At 37.5% G+C, this 24,000-nt stretch overlaps 1 protein-coding gene across 8 annotated transcripts in view; it reads right to left on the bottom strand.

Moving 5' to 3' along the window:
- Positions 1–24,000, bottom strand: part of LOC106881306 (splicing regulator ARVCF) — a 339,837-nt gene that overhangs the window by 188,519 nt on the left and 127,318 nt on the right. For 6 of the 8 annotated variants that reach the window (XR_016242633.1, XM_089355327.1, XM_089355329.1 and 3 more), the window contains exon 4: positions 417–598. The exons of the other annotated variants lie outside the window; for them this stretch is intronic. Coding sequence is in view for 5 of the 6 variants with exons in the window: in XM_089355327.1 (XP_089211453.1) it covers positions 417–598 (182 nt within the window). In the remaining variant the exon portion in view is untranslated. The remainder of the gene's footprint in view (positions 1–416; positions 599–24,000) is intronic. 8 annotated transcript variants of the gene reach the window in all.

The raw sequence follows: 24,000 nt of genomic DNA, 5'->3' as shown, positions 1-24,000 counted from the left end.
ATTGATATTACTATCTACAGCAGCCATGATAAAAAGGCAAAAATGTGTGCACACATTTTGCACACTAGAAGATTGAGATAGAGAGAATAATAAATTAAGTATTAAAAGCAATTAGTAAGAGAAAAAGAGAGAAAACAATAAATAAAATTTCTAAATTAAGATGCAAAAGACTGCAGTAAGTAATTTTATAAGCCAGAATGTGTTATGATAAAAAAAATATATAAAAAAAATAGAAGTCATTAATAAGTGCAGACAAGAAAAAGTAGAAAGATGATGTGGAGCAGAATAAAAACTGCACCGCAACTATGACAGTCACCATCTACAAATAATAAAGCAGTCTTTGAGAGAGGTTTATTTTGAAGCAGAGAAGAGCAGCCTCGACAGCGAGCGAGCGGTCAAATCCAATGTGTACTCACATGCAGGAATCCAACAGATGTGAGCTCATTTTAGAATCATCCGGTGAGTCCTCGAGGACATCACTATGAATAGAGGAGACAGCTCCGGGAGAATCATGTAATGCTGGACTACGCCAGTTGTGGGAGTCTCCGATAACATTAGGGGCGCTACTCATGGTTGGGGTGTCACTATTTAACCTACACTGAAACAAAAACAGTGAAGATAACAACATGGTTAGTTCATTTGGCACCATGCATAAGCGTCATGCATGTTAAAACTTCTAGATGTAAGTATATATATATAAAATTAATATAAAGCGCAACGTGATACCATAAAGGAAAAATTCAATCATCACTAAGTGTGACTAAGGGTGCCGATGCACCTACGTTGCTAGAAATAATAGTTAAAATACTCTTAATGTTGCAGGAAGAGTGCATATGCATGGGAGGCAACTGCCCCATGCCGACTTGAAAATCCTGAAGGTAAGGACTGCTCAAACAGCACATGTAGGATTTCTGAGTCACCATGGGGTGGTTGCCTCCCCTGTCAGCATGTATGCATATGCACTCTTCCTTCAGAATTGAGTATTTTAACTCTTATTCCTAGCAATGTAGGTTCACCGGCATGCTTAGTCACACTTAGTGATGATTATATATATATATAAATTAAGCAGAAAATGGAGAAAATACTTTATCAACAAACAAACTGACTACCACTGATTACTATTTTTTTAATACAAAACTTCATGGTAGTCAATTTGTTTGTTGATCAAGAATTTTCTCCATTTTCTGCTTAATTTAAATTTGTATCCTGATAAACTCTTGTTTATTTTGTTATTGCCTTTATCCTATAAGCATAGTATGCTTGCATAGGTATGCTCAGGGTTAACATAGGTAATTTATACCAGTAGTAAAAACAGATATTCTTATCCCTTATACAGTTATTCCAACCGCTAACTATACTAACCTTTATATATATATATATATATATATATATATATATATATATATAAATGTGTGTGTGTGCGTAGCTGAATATAGATGTGTCTGTATGCATATTCAAATAAAGGTAAGTATTTAAAATAATTATTTGTATGGTGACACCACATAATGGCTTGAGTTTCATTAGCTACTGCTACAGACAACAAGAAGAGGTTGCTGTTATTCCTACCCCAACTTCTGTCCCAGCAACTGAGAAAACATACAGGCTCTATGATTCTTACATCTAACAACTTTGAAACACCAACATTAAATTCTATATTCAATAAAATATTCCCAAAATAAAGACAGCAACTACCAGTTTTTACACAATTTCGACCAATGAGATTTTTATTGATGGTTCAAGTTTTTCATTAGAAAATTAAATAGGGAAATGGTTTCAACAAGTAATTAAAGTGTGAACATCACCTGTTAGGTTCTTACTGACAAGGCTTTTGATTAAGGATGGTTATTAATGATATAATAAAAGATAGGATACAAGATAGGACATCCATTATACTTTCAAAGGCGTTGAAGCAAATGCTGTGAAATCCTTTATCTTTTAGCATGCTTCAGTCACTGGACTGTGGCCATACTGGGCACCACCTTGAAGGGTTTAAATGAACAAATTGACCCCAATACTTATTCTGTTAGTTGCTTTTGTCAAACTACTAAGATATGGTGACATAAACAAACCAACACTGGTTGTCAAGTGGTGGTGGTGGTGGGAACAAACACAAATGCACATACACATTTACACACACAACACACACTTGGGCTTTTAGTTTCCATTTATGAAATCCATTTAAAAGGTTTTGGTTGGCCCAGGGGTTTAGTAAAAGACACACACTCAAAATGCCAAGAAGTGGAACTGAACCTGAAACTGAGTTTGGGAACCAAGCTTCTTACTACACAGCCATAGAATCAAAAACTGGACATCAAACTCAGCTCACCAAAAAAAAAAAAAAAAAAAAAACTATATGGTGATCAAATAATATCAATAACAACAATGATAATTAAAACCAAAAACTACTGAATCACATAAAGAATTCTCTTTCAGTTTGCTTCCACAGTCTAATTCAAAAATATTTATTTCATTGTGTAAAAAAGTTGAGGAGCTACTTGTCAGCAAAGATCATTAATGCTATTACTATTTAGCCAGGCAGCAAGCTGGCAGAAACTTTAGCATGCTGGACAAAATTCTTAGAGGCGTTTCTTCTGGCTTTTTAGATGCTGAGTTCAAATTCTGTCATGGTTGACCCTATCTTTCATCCTTCCAGGATTGATAAAATAAGTACCTGTTAAGCACTGGTGTTGATATAATTAATAAGCACCAACTCCCACAAAATTTCAGGCCTTGTGGATATAATAGAAAGAATAATTTAGTATAAATCTTGACTTGTCTAGTCAAAAATAAAATCTCTAATACCAACATCATTATTATTTCCCCTTTTTAATCTCATGTCATTTCTTCTCAAGTGTAATGTCCTGAATGACCTCATTTCTACTATAGCACTTTTCACCACCAATTTAAAGTTCATATTATTTAGCGCCATGTCAATCTTGACTTAGCAGGCTTATGATGAAAAGCATTCAATCCATCATCACACTGAGTTTTATACTGAGTTTCTACAAAAAAAAAAGAGTACATTTCCTTGAATTACACATTTCCTTTCCTTCTTTTGATACCATGTTTTTATTGAAACATACTGCCCTTGTTTCAATTAATTTTGAAAATAATGAACAATTTAGTAGATTAAAGTTGTTTTTATTAAGTCTAAAGGCCTCTCCAAAATATTTTCATAAATTTGTTACAAGTACCCATGCTTGTTTTCAAACTTTTAGTTAGCCGTTGTTTCATACATTCTGAGTAATATAAAACAGAATAGATTCCTGTCATAAATCAGAAGTTACTCTAGGGTTGAAAAAAAATTTGTTTGTGTATTATATATGATGCATGGACACCAGAGAAGTATGTTCTCTGCATCACACATGAAACACAGGACTGACAAAGGGTTAAGATCTAGTTTGGAATATAAATCCACATGAAATTTTGATGAAAGGTTTTAATTCAAATGACTTTAAAAGAAGGTAATTTGTGTCAAAGTACTAGGAGGTCAATTTCAGGCAAGTTGGTATCAAAAGGGTTAAGATGGTAGAGGGTCATCTCAAGGAGATTTAGCTACTATTACAAGCAGATCAAAAGACTGTGTAGAGTTTCTTCGATTATATCATAAACGTATGACAAATTCCCATTGTCCATCATAGATGTGATAATTTGCACACACACACACACACACACACACACACACACACACACACACACACATTACCATCATAATCATCGTTTAACATCTACTTTTCCATGCTTCCATGAGTCAGACAAAATTTGTGGAAGAAGATTTTCTACAACTGAATGATCCTTTATTTAACCAATTCTTCACTTATTTCTAAGCAAGGTAATATCCCCCGCCCCTAGCAAAACATTTTTCATGTAAGACTGGAAACAAACAATTTTGCTTGTGTGATGATGATGATTATGATGATTATGATGATGATAATATTCATTTACAACCATCTTGTGCAGGAGTTTGTCTTCTTGTCCAGACATCACATAATAGTTGTGAGTGTCATTCATACCAGGAGTGTCACTTGTTCCCAGTTCCAGTCGTCTGTGAAAATACTATTTCGATTTGAAACTGGTGTGTCCGTGACAGGAAGGGCATCTGGCCATAGAAGCCCATAGAAAATCTATCTCAACAAATTCCATCTGACCTAAGTGAAGCATGGAAAAGTGTACAATAAAACAATGATGTTGATGATGATATAAAAGGGGAAAAAAAAACATTTCAAAAATTTGTTGTTTTCGAAAGCATCACTCACTACTCAAAGAGAGAAGGAAAGGAAAAAACAAAACAAAACAAAAAAAAGCAACTTTTGTTCAATATAAAATTCTTTGTAATCATTTCAAGATATCTCTCTACTAAACTTATGCAGCATTACAAATGCTAAAGCTGTAAATGCCATTACAGACTAATACCTGTTAGCAACAACAAGCTTCCATCTATCAGGAAATAAGAAGCTTACTGAAGAGGATATTTACACAGTATATGTTTAAAAAAGAATTCCCAAATCTCTGCATCTCAAATGGAATTATCGCCAAACCAGTTTTTTTTTATGCAATTCGTTACAATAATAATCTAACTGTTAAAAGATTTGGTTAGAATGGATTATATGTTTGCTATAAAACAGCTTCTGTTATAAAATACTTTCGGTTAGAGAAAAGAACTACAATTGCTATTTTTATCTGCCTCAAGATAGTTGACTTGATAATGTACTAGGGCTATTAGCCGACAAGGTCATAATAAGACTAGAATAAGTCTGGAACTGGCTCCTGTACTTGCCAAAAACATTTAAATAGTGGTCATTAATTAACACTTTTGTTACCATATTTCAGCTGAATAATGCTGCTACTGTGTCAATTAATTTAGAAAATAATGAAGACTTTAGCAAAATAACTCTGCAGTTATTAAGCTGATGTATGGAACACAAATTAACATGCAATTTTAATTGAAGGCATTCATTTAGATCATTTTAAACAGAAAGCTTGAATAATAGAGCCAGGGACAGTCTTAGGCAGGTTAGCTTCAAAAGGGTTAATCTAACCCCCAACTCAATTTCTAATTAGCTTTTTAAAACTCTTATGCTAATGTTTTTGAGATGAGATTTCTAATGAAATACACTGCTTTACATGTCAATTTTAAAGATAATTGTTTGAAGGGATTAGGTGAAATAAGTTTTCCATTATTAAGTTGATATTTGGAACATAGTGAATCAAGAGAATCTCAAATAAAATTGCGATGAGATGTCTTAACCCTTTTGATATCAACCCATCCATGACCACCCTTGCTTCTATGATGCAAGCTTTTTTTTTTCAAGTGATCTAAATTAAAACCTTCCATCAAATTTTGATGCTATTTTATGTTCTAAACACGTGCTTTATAATAATAATGTTATTTTATTAAATTCTTCACTATTTTCAAAAATTAAACTGAAATAAAGATAATGTATTTTAACAGGAACATAATAAAAGGGTTAAATAAGAACAATCAAAATTAAGGTTTTGTATCCAAATTAGAGGAAGATCCATGGCAGTTGGTATTAAAGAGGTTGAAAATGTCAAAACTATTATCCTCTATGCAGATGGGTACCTGTTAACAAAACTTTTTTTTTTTTTTATGGAGATGGCATCTGAATAATCAGTTGAACACTTAACAGTTCCTATCCTTTAATCAGATCTGATCTGTAACTAGAACCAAAACAAGAATCTGATCACTTGCTAAGTGTGACCCTTTAACTATAAAATTGACTGACAGTTGAGTTACAACAGTTGTCAAGACCTCAACCATCAGGTACTACAGTTGTCAAGAACTCAACTGTCAGGTATTACAGTTGTCAAGAACTCAACTGACAATTATATACATTTTGAACTCTGATGATTACTACGAATGTATGAAAGCACTAATTGAACTTTATGAACATTACATAATATTTTTTCATGTTAAAATACTATAATAAAGAATGCGAAAACCAGACAAAGTTTTAACTTTATTCAACTGATATATTATTCTACGCACATTCACACAAATTTGGAAAAAATGTGTGTGTACATATATATATGTGTGTGCATATATATATAAATGTGTGTGTGTGTGTGTGTGTATATATATATATGTGTGTGTGTGTGGATGTGTGTATATATTATATGCATATATATGTATAGATATATATATGTATATATTTTATATAAATATGTATGTATATGTTGTTGGCACACCATCGCTTACGACATCGAGAGTTCCAGTTGATCCAATCAATGGAACAGCCTGCTCGTGAAATTAACGTGCATGTGGTTGAGCACTCCACTGACACATGTACCCTTAACGTAATTCTCGGGGATATTCAGCGTGACACAGTGTGACAAAGCTGACCCTTTGAATTACAGGCACAACAGAAACAGGAAGTAAGAGAAAGTTGTGGTGAAAGAGTACAGCAGGGTTCGCCACCATCCCCTGCCGGAGCCTCGTGGAGCTTCAGGTGTTTTCGCTCAAGAAACACTCACAACGCCTAGTCTGGGAATCGAAACCGTGATCCTATGACTGCGAGTCCGCTGCCCTAACCACTGGGCCATTGCGCCTCCACTATGTATGTATATATATCATCATTATTTAACGTCCATTGTCCATGGATTGGACATATGAATGGATACATTCAGTAATTTTTACCTTTGGAATTTTTTTAAGCAATGCTTCATTAAATGGAAAAGTTAAGAATTAGTTTTGATATCACAATTATATATACATCCATTTTTTTTTTTTGTTTTATTGATATCTGATAAAATGCAAGGAAGACTAAAATGTTTATTTTCAATTAGCAGTGATGAAATGAAAGAACAAGGAGTCGAGACTGGTGACAACAACTGTGAGGCAAGGAATTAGAAACTTTCAAATTTATAAAAAAATTTAATTTTGAAATAAAATACATGAATGGCCTTACACACTGCCCTCACCCTACCCATTCCACTTCAGACACTCTGAATGGCTAATACACTAGCTACACCAGCAATCCCCTATACACTTCACACACTAACTGGGAACTCATTATACTACTAGCTTTGAAGCCGTCCTTTGGGCAGCATTTGGACTTGCTCCTGCGGAAGGCACCTGTGAAGCCTTTGGCCCTCTACCCTTGTGTAATGTAATGGACTTGGACACATTCATTGTATATGTATCTCCTGGTATTAATCATCTGATACCCCATTCCAAACTCCCTGACATATATCCACACATCCATACCCATATACTCAATACCTTTACTTCACTTGCACCCATACCTAAATCCCATGTCCCATTAACTTGTTTCTGCAAATGTGCTAAGCACTGATGCTGATCATAGTTTAATCAATAAGCATAGGAGTGAGGTAAATGCAGTAAAAATAGGTGGGGTCAGTGAGGCCCCATTTAAGCGGCCCTTCAGAAATTGAACCTCCTTACGATACTCCCTGAGAATTCATGGTATGAAATTCATTGTCATTGCTCTGATTTGGTCGCCAATGCCATGTATTTAGTTTAGAATACAGTAAAAATAGGGAGTCAGTGGGGGCCCCAATTAGGCGACCCTTAAAAAAATAGACCCCCCCCCTCCATTAGGACATTCCCTGGGATTAGGGGAGTTGCTTGTTTGAGATTTGTTGTCCTTGCACCAACAGTCTAGGAGGAGTTAATGAACATAAAAACATGAAGGACAGAGAAACATCACTCAAATTTATAATAGGATAGAACTTGGTTGGCTGAGAAAGCTGGCACTACCTGTACCTTTTTTTATACACTCCGGAGAACAAATTGACAAAACAATACAGAGGCCAACGAGCCTCATTGCGCTTGCATAACCTATGAGAAATAAGTATTTTTCTCCCTCAAAATTTATACCTAAATGGCTTGAAAGGAAGAGAACATACTGGATAATGCTGCACTATATGCAGAATGCCTGAGAAAAAGACAGGGTGGTCAACAGTGGAATGCCATAGACCGCTTGGTTGATTGGGGACGGTTTGCGGTGGGGATGTCTAACTAAACACTGGAAAGAAATTAAGGAAACATACTCTTCTACTACAGCAGGGGTGGGGAAACACCTGCCCGCGGGCACAATTGCATCTACCAGGCCATTTTATTGAGCTTGCAGGCTGATATACTCGTATGTAAAGAATAGGGTAAATTTTTCAATTATAAACTTTATATACAATACTAGTATGCCTAGTTGTGACATAGGCTAGGTTTGCACTGCAACTTAAAACAATCAGACTCCAACAGAAATCGTCTGGTAATTACCATTTGAATGGAAAGTTTGTTTTCACTATAAAACACATATTGCTAGGTTTGTACCACCCTCTTGAGACCCAACTACACTTTAGCTGAGAAAACTAAAAATATATTGCATGTATTGAAATAATTTTTATCTGAAATGAAAGTTGAAAGATTGAAGAAGATACTGTGTAAAAATTATCCATATCCAAGAATCCCAAGTATTTAAATTTTCCTTCCTATTTCATTTTTCACATTTTTACAAAAAATGTGAGCTTTTTTTTCACCAAATTGAATTATGCAAAAAATCGTCTTTGTACAAGATTTACTGAAAACTCGAGTAAAGGACTAAAAATAGCAGTTTCTTCAAAGGCATGTAATATTCCTAAACTTTTAAAAATAGCAGTTTCATCCTTCTCACTAGACAAAACCAAATTTTAAAGTAACGGTGAATTAGCTTTGATAAAATTATCACTAGGATAAATTTGCTTAAATATGTTATTTACACATGTTATTTATGTATCAATGCAATTTTTCAAGATTAAATGTGGTCTGTACTTGATTGTTATGATTTCTCCAACATTAGGATAGGTACAATTTTGAAAAATATAGAATACTTCATAAGTAATATAAATGTCCTAAATTCAGTGGCAGTGTTAATGAAGCTGTTATGCATTAATTTAATGTGTTAAACTTATCTTTCTTTATGTATATCAAATTATACATAGATATTCTTTTACTTGTTTCAGTCATTTGACTGCAGCCATACTGGAGCACCGCCTTTAAGTTGAGCAAATCGACCCCAGGACTTATTCTTTGTAAGCCTACTACTTATTCTATTGGTCTCTTTTGCCAAACCGCTAAGTTATGGGGACAAAAACGCACCAGCATCAGTTGTCAAGCAATGTTGGGGGGGGGGGGGGGAACACAGACACAAACATACACACACACACACACATATATATACATATATACGATGGGCTTCTTTCAGTTTCCGTCTACCAAATCCACTCACAAGGCTTTGGTCGGATGAAAAGATGAAAGGCCAAGTAAACCTCAATGGAATTTGAACATGGAACATAAAAATGGACAAAATGCTGCAAAGCATTTTGCCCAGCATGCCAACAGTTCTAGCTCACTGTCAATATAATAATAAAAGATTTATTATTATTATCACTAATACAAGCACGAGGTCACAAATCATTGTTGGGGAGGTTTTAGTTAACCCAAGGGCAGTTCTGAACAAGTACTTTATTTTTAGGAACCCTAGAAGTAAGAAAGATAAAGTCAGTCTAGGCTTGTTTCACCAGGAGCTACACAACATCGAGTCCTGCCAATAACTTGACCCTCAGTTTTCTGAGAGAGAGAGAGAGAGGAGGAAATAATTTTTATGACACTACAAAATTCTGTCAATTCATCTAATGCAACTTCATAGATTTGGTACAAAAGCCAATATTTGTGTGTGTGCAAGTGCACGCATATGCCCTTTCGATTTCAAGACTGGTTTTACCCCAGTATAACAGAGCACATTTTATTTTTATTGACTCAAAAGAGAAGTTTTGTTTAAAATCTACTCTTGACAGGATTACAACACAGAATGCCAAGTTACTGAACTAGTTAGAATAAAGATTCCGTGTCTTCTCTTCTACTACCTCATACCATTTTCAAATACACATTTCTTTTAATAGTGTAATTTTGTGCAATGTTATATTTATAACAATGAAAAAAAAAAAAAAAAAAAAAACCTACACAAGAATTCTAAAGAAGAAAGCTTGCTCTATTTAGAGGTTCATTATTTCATGAGTCAAAGAAATAACAGCTTGGAAATTCCTCTCTTCTCCAAATACCACACTGTGACAGCTCTTTAGTTATAAGAGCTTGTTAATCAGTATTTGAAAAGACTGAATACTGTCTGTGTATGAGTGTATATATATATATATGTATACATAGACATACATATATATATCTGTACATGTGTTTATATATATATATATATATATATATATACAGAGAGAGAGAGAGAGAGGGGGAGAGAGAGAGGGAGGGAGAGAGAGAGAGAGAAAGAAAGAGAGAGAGAGAGAAAGAGAGAGAGAGAGAAAGAAAGAGAGAGAGAAAGAGAGAGAGAGAAAGAGAGAGAGAGAGAAAGAGAAAGAAATAAGTAATACATGCAACTTTGTAGCAGAAAATGCCTAACAATATTCCATCAATCATCAATCAAGTATTGATCAGTGTAGAATGAGACCACACATTGAAACTTAACAAAACACAAGAACTGCTGGTTACCGGTACAAATAATGCACTCCATGCAAATTAAATTGTGTTTCTCCTCCTCCTCTCATTGTTTCACATAGGAAACAATGTGGTGAGCGCCAGAAAATACGCACTAATTGCTCATGCAAAACCAACAGCGTGCATGATTAATAACAGCTTTGTTTCTGTATGATTACTTTGATAACAGTTTGTAGGATACTTCAACATATGCATGCATGCATATATACACACAGACAGACAGATATACATATGTACAAACATGTGCACACACATATATGCATGCAGACACATACAGATATGCATGCAGACAACCATATATACATGCACATATGCACATGCAGACATGTACATGGACACACACACACATATGCACATGGACACACACACATGATGCTAAGAAGCATTTAGGGTGTTAGTAATTTAGCAATTGCTTGTCTCATCTATAAATTGGATATCAAAAATAAATAAATATATACATAAACTATACAAAAACAAAACAAACAAAACCAAAAAAATGAGTAGCGGGTGAGAAGTGATTTTAAAATTACAAAAGACGAGTAACTAATGTTCTTAATAAGCATTTGACTGTTTGTATTTCATACACTTTACATTAATTTGTCATTATGAACCATTTACAAGAACAAGAAGAAAAAAAAGACAACAAAAAAGAGACAAATGAAAACAAACACATGCAATAGTATTTCAGTATGTGCTAATTCTGTAATGGTTTTAACAGTCTGGCTTTTAGCATTAACACTGTTATTTGACAACTTTTATCCCCATTAGTATTCTCCATTATTTTTATTATTATTATTACTATTTTGGTGGTGAACTGGCAGAACTGTTAGAACATCAGACTAAATGTTTAGTGGAATTTTGTCTGTCTTTACATTTTCATTTCAAATTCCGCCAAGGTCGACTTTGCCTTTCATCTTTTCGGGGTCGATAAAATAAGTACCAGTTGATCATTGGGGGCGATGAATCCACTTAATCTTTCCCCACCAAATTTTCTAGCCCTGGGCCAAAATTTGAAACCAATTATTAAGGTGGTGAGTTGGCATTTGGTCTGTCTGTATGTTCTCAGTTCAAATTCCACTGAGGTTGACTTAGCCTTTCATCTCCTTCGGGGCTGATAAAATAAGTACCAGTTGAGCACTGAGTTCAATGTAATTGAGTAACACCTTTCCTTAAAATTGCTGGCCTTGTTCCAAAATTCAAACCATTATTATTATTATTATTATTATTATAATTATTATTATTATAATTATTATTATAATAATTATTATTATTATTATTATGGCAGTGAGATGGCAGAGTTGTTAGCATGCTGGATGAAATGCTTAGCAACATTTCACCAGTCGCTATGTTCTAAGTTCAAATTCAACTGAGGTCAACTTTGCCTTTCATCCTTTCGCGGTCGATAAATTAAGTACCAGTTGAACACTGGGGTTGATGTAATCAACTCATCCCCTTTCCCAAAATTACTGCCCTTGTAAAATTTGAAACCATTATTATTATTGAGGTGACAAGTTGGCAGAATCAATTGTATGTCAAGTGAAATGCTTAGCAGCGTTTCTTCTGACATTATATTCTTAGTTCAAATGCTGTTGTAGTCAACTTTGTCTTTCAACCTTTAAGGGTCAATAAACTAAGTCCTAATTGATCTCTGGGGGTCAATGTAATTGATCTACCCCCTTTTCTGACTTTGCTGGCCTTGAGCCAAAATTTTAAGCTATTCTTATTACTGAGGTAGTCATTAATGCATTGCACGAAAAATTAGTGGCATTTCTTCCAACTCTTTACATACAGACTTCCAATTTCCACCAAAGTTGATAAAATAAGTAGCAGTCAAGTGCTGGGGTTGATATATCCAACTAATCCTTTCTCCCAAATCTTTCTGGCCTTAAGCCAAAATTTGATACCATTATCGTTATTACTGTTACTGCAGAAAAGGGAAATCTGATAGATGATAAACCCAAGGAATGTAAAGGTTACAGCACTTCACTAGAAAGTAGATATCTTTCTCTTCCATTCGCCCCCCCCCCACACACATACACAGCCAACATGCCTTCCTGACCACTGTTACTGTTATCACTGACAGAAAAATAGAAACCAAGTTTAAAACTTTTGACATCCTCAGATCAAACTGCACTGCAATTAACTTTGCCTTTAATCTATCCACGGTTGATAAAATAAGAACAGACTCTCTTTGTGAATCTAAGTATTAAAAAAAGAAAGGAAAGAAAAAAAGAAAAAGGAGGTGGGGGTTTTGCAGGGCTAAAATCAGTATTATAAACCTGGCTTGTTATATACTGCTCCTGCTAAGATATATTTTTATTGTCAAACCTTACAGGATTACAATAACAATTTTGTTCTTAATGCTAGAATAAAAAGGATAACCAATCAGTTTATAGGTCTAACATAGGTGCTACAGCATGGTCACAAACAAATGAGTGAAATCAATAAATAAAGTATAAAACAGCGAGACTGATTAATTTATCTCATTCGATCTAAAATAATTTTGTTTTTCTTTTTGCATGTAGATATTGATTTCGAAATGTATTGACACAACCTGTGATTTGGAAAACTACTGGTAGTGCTTCTAGCATTAAAAAGTGACTTTTCCCTACAGCAACTTCAATGGAATGGTGAGTCCGTGAAAAGAACTGGACACAGGCATGGCTGTGTGGTTAAGAAATTGGCATTGCAGACCCACATGACTCTGGCTTCAACTCCACCAATGAGACACCTTATGCAAATGTCATCCACAATAGCCTCAAGTTGACCAATATTTTTTTTAGTTGAATTTAATAGACAAAAACTGTACAGAAGCTTGTCATATATGTACTTTTACTTGTTTCAGTCATTTAACTATGGCCATACTGGAGCACCGCTTTTAGTTGAGCAAATTGACCCCAGTACTTATTCTATCAGTCACTTTTGCCAAACCGCTAACTTACAGAGACATAATCACACAAACACCAGTTGTCAAGCGATGGTTGGGGAACAAACACAAACACACATACATATATATGACGGGCTTCTTTCAGTTTCCATCTACCAAATCCATTCAAGGTTTTGGTCGGCCTGAGGCTATAGTAGAAGACACTTGCCCAAGGTGCCATGCAGTGGAACTGAACCCAGAACCATGTGGTTGGGAAGCAAGCTTCTTACCACACAGCCACTCCTGTACCTATATATATATATATATATATATATATATATATATATATATATAGGGAGAATTCACGGAAAAACAACAGACAAAGACAGGTGGTGTAAACAACAAATGGATGTATTAGTATCACGCTTGGGAATAGAGAAAGTCTTTCATGTTTCGAGCCTACGCTCTTCAACAGAAAGGAACACAGAAAGAAACAAGGAAAAAGGAGAGAAAAAGGAGAGAAAAAATTGAAATTAAAAGAGGCTTTTACATTCATATTGCCATATATATATATATATAGATATATATATATATATATTACAGACAAGAAAGTAAATTTCAAATGCAGTATAGCTATGAAAACAGCTGAGCACGATTGGCTATTTAGCCTAAGAAGACAAAAGAAAGTTACCAGAAGGTGGCTATGGAGAATCAAATTCCATATCTATCAGATACCAGCTGAGTCCTCTGTACCATTAAGCTAAGCAAAATGTTCCTAAGGTAGATCTGGTGAAATTGTTGAGATGCTTGAACGGAGATGCGTAGATATGTGCTGCATCCAGGAAGTAAGATGGAGAGGAGGTTCTGCAAGGTTCCTCACAGGCAAAGAACACAGGTACAAGATTTTCTGGGCAGGGAACACTGACGGGGTCGGGGGCGTAGGAATACTTCTAGCGGAGAAATGGGTGGATAAGGTAATCGAGGTCGTTAGAGTAAGTGACAGAGTACTTAAGATCAGACTAGTGCTTCATCATAGATTAGCTACTGTCATCTCAGCCTATGCACCTCAACCTGGGCTACCAGATGGTCTGAAAGACCAATTCTATGACACCCTCTTGCAAACTACCTCGTCGACGAGTGACAGGGACCTTCTCTTTGTGGCTGGAGACTTCAACGGTCATGTCGGACGTCGTGCTGGGGGCTTCCATGGCATACATGGAGGCTATGGCTTCGGTTCCCGCAACGAGGAGGGAACCAGACTGCTGGAGTTCTGTGATGCAACCAATCTTATGGTCTGCAATACCAACTTCAGGAAACCTGCCAGTCACCTAGTCACCTACCGCTCCGGCAGACACTCTAGCCAAATCGACTACATCCTCGCCAGAAATAGGGAAAGAGGGCGGCTTATAAATGCCAAAACCTACCCTGGCGAAGAATGTACCCCACAACATAGATTAGTAGTTAGCGACTTTGGGATCAAGGCAAAATGGGTGCCCAGAATTAGACAGGCTTGGAGAAGAAGGGTGTGGAAGCTTAAAGACCCTGCAAACGGACAGAGACTTAGAGACAAGTTACTTGAAGCATTTAACGAAATAGAAGGGGATATAGCATCATACAACGTGGAAGACAATTGGAGATTTCTGCGGGACAACCTGTTGAAAGCCACCGACCAGATTTGTGGGTGGTGTAAGGTCCCCTCCCAACCCAGAGTAACGTGGTGGTGGAACAAGGAGGTAGACAGGGCTATTAGACAAAAGAAACAAGCTTGGAAGGACTGGAAGAACGGTGGTAGCAGGGAATTGTACCAATGTGCCAGAAGGGAGGCTAGGCGACAGGTTTATTTAGCCAGAGGGGAAGCAGATAAGGAAAGATTTGCCAATGTTCTGCGCCGTGAGGACCAAAGACTCGAGGTATTTCGGGTTGCAAGACAGTGTAGGAGAGAGAATAGTGATGTTGTAGGAGAGAAATGTGTTCGCATGGATGATGGTACGCTTGCATTAAATGAGGATGCAAAGAAAGAGGTCTGGAGATGCCACTACGATAGATTGCTTAATAAAGAGAATGAATGGGAGAAAGAGAGCCTGCCTTATGTCGACCCAATAGAGGGACCAGCTATCCGAGTTGATAGTACCAGGGTAGATAAAGCAATTAAGAGTATGAAGACCGGGAAAGCCCCCGGCCCATCAGGAATCACTGCAGAGATGCTCAAAATATCTGGCAGTGTTGGCTATAGCCTAGTCACCCGTATTACGAACCAGGTGATACACGAAGGAGTCATACCCTATGACTGGTGTAGCAGCATCATAGTCAACTGCTACAAAGGTAAAGGGGACGCTTTAGATACAAATAATTACAGAGGCATCAAGCTGTTAGATCAGGTTATGAAAGTTACAGAGAGGGTCATAGCCCAACTAATTAGGGAGCGAATCAATTTAGATGAGATGCAGTTTGGGTTCGTGCCAGGTAAAAGCACTACTGATGCCTTATTTCTAGTGAGACAGTTGCAAGAGAAATACCTAGCCAAGGATAAACCTCTGTACCTGGCTTTCGTTGACATGGAGAAAGCCTTTGACAGGGTCCCCCGATCCCTTATCTGGTGGTCAATGAGGAAACTTGGGATAGAAGAATGGCTAGTGAGAGCTGTGCGAGCCATGTACAGAGATGCGGCCAGTAAGGTGAGGGTTGGAAATGAGTACAGCAATGAATTCCGGGTAGAGGTAGGGGTCCACCAAGGTTCCGTCCTCAGCCCCCTATTATTTACCATAGTCCTCCAGGCAATCACAGAGGAGTTCAAGACAGGTTGCCCCTGGGAGCTCCTCTATGCTGATGACCTTGCCCTAATTGCGGAGTCACTATCAGAACTAGAGGAGAAGTTTCAGGTGTGGAAGCAAGGTCTAGAACTGAAGGGCCTTAGAGTCAACCTAGCTAAAACCAAAATCCTAATAAGTAGGAAGGTAGATAAAACACAAACCCCTTCAGGTAGATGGCCCTGCTCAGTATGTAGAAAAGGAGTAGGTAGTAACTCTATAAGATGTACCCGGTGCAAGCTATGGACACATAAGAGGTGCAGCAACATCAAAGGCAGGTTAACTAGCAAGTTAGTTTTTGTTTGTGGCAGATGTTCAGGTGCAATAAAGACTGCAAACAAACAGGAAACAACTTCTATCTCATTCCAGGGTGAAAAACTAGAGGTAGTCGATAGCTTCCGCTATCTGGGCGACCAAGTTAGTAGTGGGGGTGGGTGCGCTGAAAGTGTAGCTGCTAGAATAAGAATAGCCTGGGCAAAGTTTAGAGAGCTCTTACCCCTGCTGGCGACAAAGGGACTCTCACTCAGAGTAAAAGGCAGACTGTATGACGCATGCGTACGAACAACCATGCTACATGGCAGTGAAACATGGGCTGTAACTGCTGAGGACATACGTAAGCTCGCAAGGAATGAAGCCAGTATGCTCCGTTGGATGTGTAATGTCAATGTGAATACCCGTCAGAGTGTAAGTATCTTGAGAGAAAAGCTGAACATTAGAAGCATCAGTTGTGGCGTGCAAGAGAGACGATTGCGCTGGTATGGACATGTGGTGAGAATGGAGGAGGATAGCTGCGTGAAAAAGTGCCACACCCTAACAGTTGAGGGAACCCGTGGAAGAGGTAGGCCCAGGAAGACCTGGGCTGAGGTGGTGAGGCAAGACCTTCGTACATTGGGCCTCACCGAGGCGATGACTACGGACCGAGACCTTTGGAAATGGGCTGTGCGTGAGAAGACCCGGCAAGCCAAGTAAGATCGTTGCCAGTGCCCCTGGACTGGTTCTTGTGCGGGTGGCACATGAGATGCACCATTTTGAGCGTGGCCGTTGCCAGTACCGCCTGACTGGCTCCTGTAGGATTTTCGAGCGAGATCGTTGCCAGTGCCCCTGGACTGGCTTGTGCGGGTGGCACATAAAAGACACCATTTCGAGCGTGGCCGTTTTCGTGCGGGTGACACGTAAAAGCACCCACTACACTCTCTGAGTGGTTGGCGTTAGGAAGGGCATCCAGCTGTAGAAACTCTGCCAAATCAGACTGGAGCCTGGTGTTGCCATCCGGTTTCACCAGTCCTCAGTCAAATCGTCCAACCCATGCTAGCATGGAAAGCGGACGTTAAACGATGATGATGATGATGATATATGTATATATATATATATATATATATATATATATATATATTGAGACAGCTGCAGGAGAAATACCTAGCTAAGGATAAACCTCTGTACCTGGCTTTCGTTGGCATGGAGAAAGCCTTTGACAAGGTTCCCCGATCCCTTATCTGGTGGTCAATGAGGAAACTTGGGATAGAAGAATGGTTAGTGAGAGCTGTGTGAGCCATGTACAGAGATGCTGCCAGGAAGGTGAGGGTTGGAAATGAGTACAGCAATGAATTCCGGGTAGAGGTAGGGGTCCACCAAGGTTCCGTCCTCAGCCCCCTCTTATTTATCATAGTCCTCCAGGCAATCACAGAGGAGTTCAAGACAGGTTGCCCCTGGGAGCTCCTCTATGTTGATGACCTTGCCCTAATTGCGGAGTCACTATCAGAACTAGAGGAGAAGTTTCAGGTGTGGAAGCAAGGTCTAGAATTGAAGGGCCTTAGAGTCAACCTAACTAAAACCAAAATCCTAATAAGAAGGAAGGTAGATAAAACACAAACCCCTTCAGGTAGATGGCCCTGCTCAGTATGTAGAAAAGGAGTAGGTAGTAACTCTATAAGATGTACCCGGTGCAAGCTATGGACACATAAGAGGTGCAGCAACATCAAAGGCAGGTTAACTAAGAAGTTAGTTTTTGTTTGTGGCAGATGTTCAGGTGCAATAAACACTGTAAACAAACAGGAAACAACTTCTATCTCATTCCAGGGTGAAAAACTAGAGGTAGTCGATAGCTTCCGCTATCTGGGCGACCAAGTTTGTAGTGGGGGTGGGTGCGCTGAAAGTGTAGCTGCTAGAATAAGAATAGCCTGGGCAAAGTTTAGAGAGCTCTTACCCCTGCTGGCGACAAAGGGACTCTCACTCAGAGTAAAAGGCAGACTGTATGACGCATGTGTACGAACAGCCATGCTACATGGCAGTGAAACATGGGCTGTAACTGCTGATGACATACGTAAGCTCGCAAGGAATGAAGCCAGTATGCTCCGTTGGATGTGTAATGTCAATGTGAATACCCGTCAGAGTGTAAGTATCTTGAGAGAAAAGCTGAACATTAGAAGCATCAGTTGTGGTGTGCAAGAGAGACGATTGCGCTGGTATGGACATGTGGTGAGAATGGATGAGGATAGCTGCGTGAAAAAGTGCCACACCCTAACAGTTGAGGGAACCCGTGGAAGAGGTAGGCCCAAGAAGACCTGGGCTGAGGTGGTGAGGCAAGACCTTCGTACATTGGGCCTCACCGAGGTGATGACTACAGACCGAGACCTTTGGAAATGTGCTGTGCGTGAGAAGACCCGGCAAGCCAAGTAAGATCGTTGCCAGTGCCCCTGGACTGGCTCTTGTGCGGATGGCACATGAGATGCACCATTTTGAGCGTGGCCGTTGCCAGTACCGCCTGACTGGCTCCCGTAGGATTTTCGAGTGAGATCGTTGCCAGTGCCCCTGGACTGGCTTGTGCGGGTGGCACATAAAAGACACCATTTCGAGCGTGGCCGTTTTCATGCGGGTGACACGTAAAAGCACCCACTACACTCTCTGAGTGGTTGGCGTTAGGAAGGGCATCCAGCTGTAGAAACTCTGCCAAATTAGATTGGAGCCTGGTGTTGCCATCCGGTTTCACCAGTCCTCAGTCAAATCGTCCAACCCATGCTAGCATGGAAAGCGGACGTTAAACGATGATGATGATGATGATGATATACACACACCTACTACACTCTCAGAATGGTTGGCGTTAGGAAGGGCATCCAGCTGTAGAAACCTTGCCAAATCAGCCCCCCCCCCCCCTGGCTTACCAGTTTTTATCTAACCCATGCCAGCATGGAAAGCGGACATTAAATGATGATGATGATGACACACACAAATATATAGGTGTAGGCATGACTGTGTGGTAAGAAACTTGCTTCCCAACTACATGGTTTTGGGTTCAGTCCCGCTACATGGCACCCTGGGCAGGTGTCTTCTACTATAGCCTCAGGCTGAGTAAAGCCTTGCGAGTGGATTTGGTAGATGGAAATTGAAAAAAAGATGACATGGAGAAGATCATCCAGTCATAGAAACCATGCCAAAATAGAGTATGCTGCAGTCTAATTGGTTGACCCACGTTGAGCATGGATGATGGATGTTAAATGATGGGTGGATGTACAGGACATTTAAATATTTTGGCAATGTGTAGTGAAAGCACATGACTTAGTGGTTAGGGTATTAGCCTTATGATTGTACAGTGAAGGGCTTGATACCCATTGGTGTGTTGCATCCTTAGGCAAGACACTCTATTTCATGTTACACCAGTGAAAATGAGTAGTATCTGTATTTCAAAAAGCTAGTTTTGTCACACTGCAGTTGCTTGAGAACTACATTAAGAGTATGCATGACTGTGGAGTGCTCAACCACTTACATGTTAATTTCACGAGCAGGCTGTTCTGCTGATCGGATCAACAGGAACCCTCATAACAAACGGAATGCCAGTTTTCCTTTTTCCTTTTCTTTTAGTAATGTGTATCAATAAAGAATGTAAACATTGGAAGAAAAGTGGTATCCCTCAAACAAAGTCCTCCGCAATGAATTACAGATACTTCCTTGTCATTCATGCAGTTAAAATGTGGTAAATTTCTGACTGGCACATTGAAGATCTGTAAACAATGACGCTATCATTTAGAAATTGCAAAATTAAAAACATAAAATATATATATATAAAAAAAAAAACATTATTTGCGGTTTACTTTCTATATTGTCGTTTTTCAAACTTTATTATTGTTGTTAATTTTTTACCTTTCCGAGTAGAAAATTTGAAATATGTTGGGCACAAAGAACAGCTGAAGGTTTATGCATTCTCTTGCAATATCCCATACCATAATATTTAACTACATTCATTTATAGATAAGCATGTGTTGATTGTGGTTATACGCCATTAAGAAATATTTCAACAAATAACAAAACCAGAAAGCTTTAAAATTATCTCTAGTTTCATTATTCATCAATGCTATTATTAAATGAAGATATATCTGAAATTGACTTTCGTATTTTTCTTTTTCCATTTCTTTCCTCTTTACTTCAATTTAATATACATACAAACATTCATACATATTTATAGAAATACACAGTAGATTGATGGATTCTATGATTATCAGTATGAGTAAAATGACGCATGTGTGCATCTGTATGTGTGTATATATGCCTACACACACACACAATTGTTAATGAATTCACTCAGCATTTGTGTGTGAGTATGCATCTACTTAAGCACAATTGTTAACGCACTGGCATAGAAATGCATGCATATGAGCTGTATTGCAGTTTCAATCATAATAAGATTGAAATTAAAAGAGGCTTTTACATTCATATTGCCACATAAAATCCATAGGAGGTCAAATCTAGAGAGTATTGGACTGTGAGCCAAAGATTTTATGACGCCTATCCACTCTTTGGAACTGTAGTTTATACACAATCAGTACACTTAGCACTTACAAGTTTCATCCACATAACTGAAGATAGTAGCCAATTATGTGTACAGTTTATTAATGCAAGCATCAAGATCAACACCATCATCACCATTTTTATATTCATTTTTTTCCATGCTGCCATGTGTTGGACTACACTTTTTGAAGCAGTATTCTAAGGATGGCTGCCATTCTTGATACCAGCCCCCCGTTTTCGAGCCAGATGCATTTTATTCCAAAGCCTCAAATGGTGACCTCATGGGTTCTTGTTTTTACAGGACATGAGTTACCACTGCCAAAGTCATCTCAAAAGCAAACACATGAAGAAACACACACACACATGCAACAGGCTGCCATAGAGATTCTGTACACCAAATTTTACTCACAAGGCATTAGTCCATCAGATGCTATAGAAGAAGACCTTTGCCCAAGACGACATGCCATGAGATCAAACCCAAAACCACATAGTTACAAAGCAAACTTCTTAGCCACCTAGCTACACCTGTGCTTTGTATTATTAGCAAATACAAAGAGGTGACAAGCTGGCAAGAATCACTGGACAAAATGCTTAGTGGCTTCCATTCACCTTTACATTCTGAGTTCAAATTCCACCGAGGTTGACTTTACTTTTCATCCTTTTGAGGTCGATAAAATAAGCACCAGTTGAGTGCTGGGGTCCATGTAAAAGCATCCAGTCAAAACATCCAATCCATGCCAGTATAGAAAGCAGATATATAAAATGATGATGATGATGATATAATTAATAACTGTATATATTGGAAGTTTTATACCCAATAAAATTGATTGTCACAAGCAATTTATTGGAAGCTTTAAGTTGAAAGCAAGATTATGGAATGAAAAGACATATTTTTGGGAAAAAAGAGAAACAGTGTATGTTTAATCTACATACTAATAAAATTTTCAGTAAAAACAAATGACAAAATAACAAAAACTTAAGCTTTTAATAAGATTCTTCATATTTTCCTAACTCAAAAGCATCAGCTTCCACCATTAGATTGCATAAGAACATTTTAACTTTAGGTAATATATCTTCATAATATTGCATTTTAGTGAAGCCATATTAGAAATATATTTGGTAATTAACACAGAAGTTCTACTATTATTGACTAAAGTCTTTCATCAAATATTTGCTACCTGGTCACTGACATTCTACAGTAACTTTTTTCAATACTTAATAAAAATAGGAATAAAAAAAATAACAAAAATGTGTTCAATAACAAGCAACTATGTAAAAATACAATATACTTACATATATTACAGACATGACTATTCTTTTATTTGTTTCAGTCATTTGACTGCGGCCATACTAGAGCACCGCCTTGAAGATTTTTTTTTTTTTTTTTTTAAGTCGAACAAATCGACCCCAGGACTTATTTTTAAAGCCTAGCAGTTATTCTATCAGTCTCTTTTGCTGAACTACTAAGTTACAGAGACATAAACACACCAACATTGGTTGCCAAGCAGTAGTGGGGGGACAAACACAAAAACAGACAGACTGACACACACATATACAGCAGGCTTCTTTCAGTTTCCATCTACCAAATCCACTCACTAGGCTTTGGTAGAGGCTATAGTAGAGGACATTTGCTCAAGGTATCATGCAGTGGGACTGAACCTAGAACCATGTGGTTGGAAGCAAGCTTCTTACCATACAGCCATGCCCGTCCGGTAAAGGAAACAACTAGAGGGCCTGGGGATATGACTATGTTCAATTTTGATCATTTTTATTAAGGATTTTTCATATATCCTTATTAGTTCTTTATTTGGAACGAGAGTCTTCTTAAATCCATTAACATTTTGAAACCTTCAGTCCTATCAGTAGAATAAAGTGATAGTAAATAATGGTGTGTTGTTTATACCCTTTGCTGAAAGTTGCAAAGGATCTGGACTCATGATCGTAAGATTGTGGTTTCAATTCCTGGACCAAGTTATGCATTATATTCTTGAGCTAAACATTTCATTTCACATAGCTCCAGTCCACTTAGCTGTAGAAAAGATTACCACTAGTGGAGGTGTATCGCTTAGTGGGTAGGGTGTTGGATTCCCGATCATAAGACTGTGGTTTTGATGCCTGGACTGGGCGATCTGCTGTGTTCTTGAGCAAAACACTTAATTTCACATTGCTCCAGTCTGCTTAGCTGTAGAAATAAGCTCAGCCTGGAGAAGGATGAGCTCCACCAGGATACACTTCATGGCTGCAGTGCCCCAAGGGGTTAAGGGACTTGTCAATTGTCAATTCCTGATGATGAGGGCGTGGAGGTCTTGAAACATTAATTAAATAAATATTATCATTCATTAATAAAGAAGATCAAAGATGAACATAGTTGTGTCTTAATATAATAATTTATATCTTTGAGGAAAAAAATACTACTTCTTACTGACATGTATGTATATATATGTGTGTGTCTACACACACACTATATATATGTATACATGTTTCAAAAACTGGTTTCATATGAAATCTCTAGCCAGATATATACAAAAATGGCCTATTTTGTATATCAAACAGAATCTAATTTCAAAAATGCTATACAGACAAAATATCAATTCTGACATTGTTTCATGCCTCTTTAACATAGAAATGTTTCCAAAAGCAATAAAATAAAATTAAAAAAAAAAAAAAAATTATTATCCAAATGTCACAATTATTACAATCTTTTTCTTCTTTTCTATAAGTTAACTGGATGGCAGTTAAATTGGAATGTTAATTTAGCTTAAAATAATAATGTATAGAAAATAAAGATATGATTAAAAAAAAAATGAAGGAAAGATAAATGCAAAGGAAATTACTACAGAAATTTAATTAAAGTGAAGATATATATATATATTTTTTTACTTCAAGATAATTGAGAAATGAAGAAACAGTAACAAAGATGCTAACAACATTGATAATAGTTTTAACAATTACTGTAAAGGTAATAATGATGATGATGAGCTATAATTTAGGCACAAAGCCAGCAATTTTGAAGGGAGGTGGTTTTT

This window comes from Octopus bimaculoides, chromosome 7, assembly GCF_046866305.1.
Source record: "Octopus bimaculoides isolate indiv1 chromosome 7, ASM4686630v1, whole genome shotgun sequence".
NCBI lineage: Eukaryota > Metazoa > Mollusca > Cephalopoda > Octopoda > Octopodidae > Octopus > Octopus bimaculoides.
The sequence above is the reverse complement of the archived record's forward strand: the minus strand, read 5'-3'. Positions and strand labels throughout refer to the sequence as shown.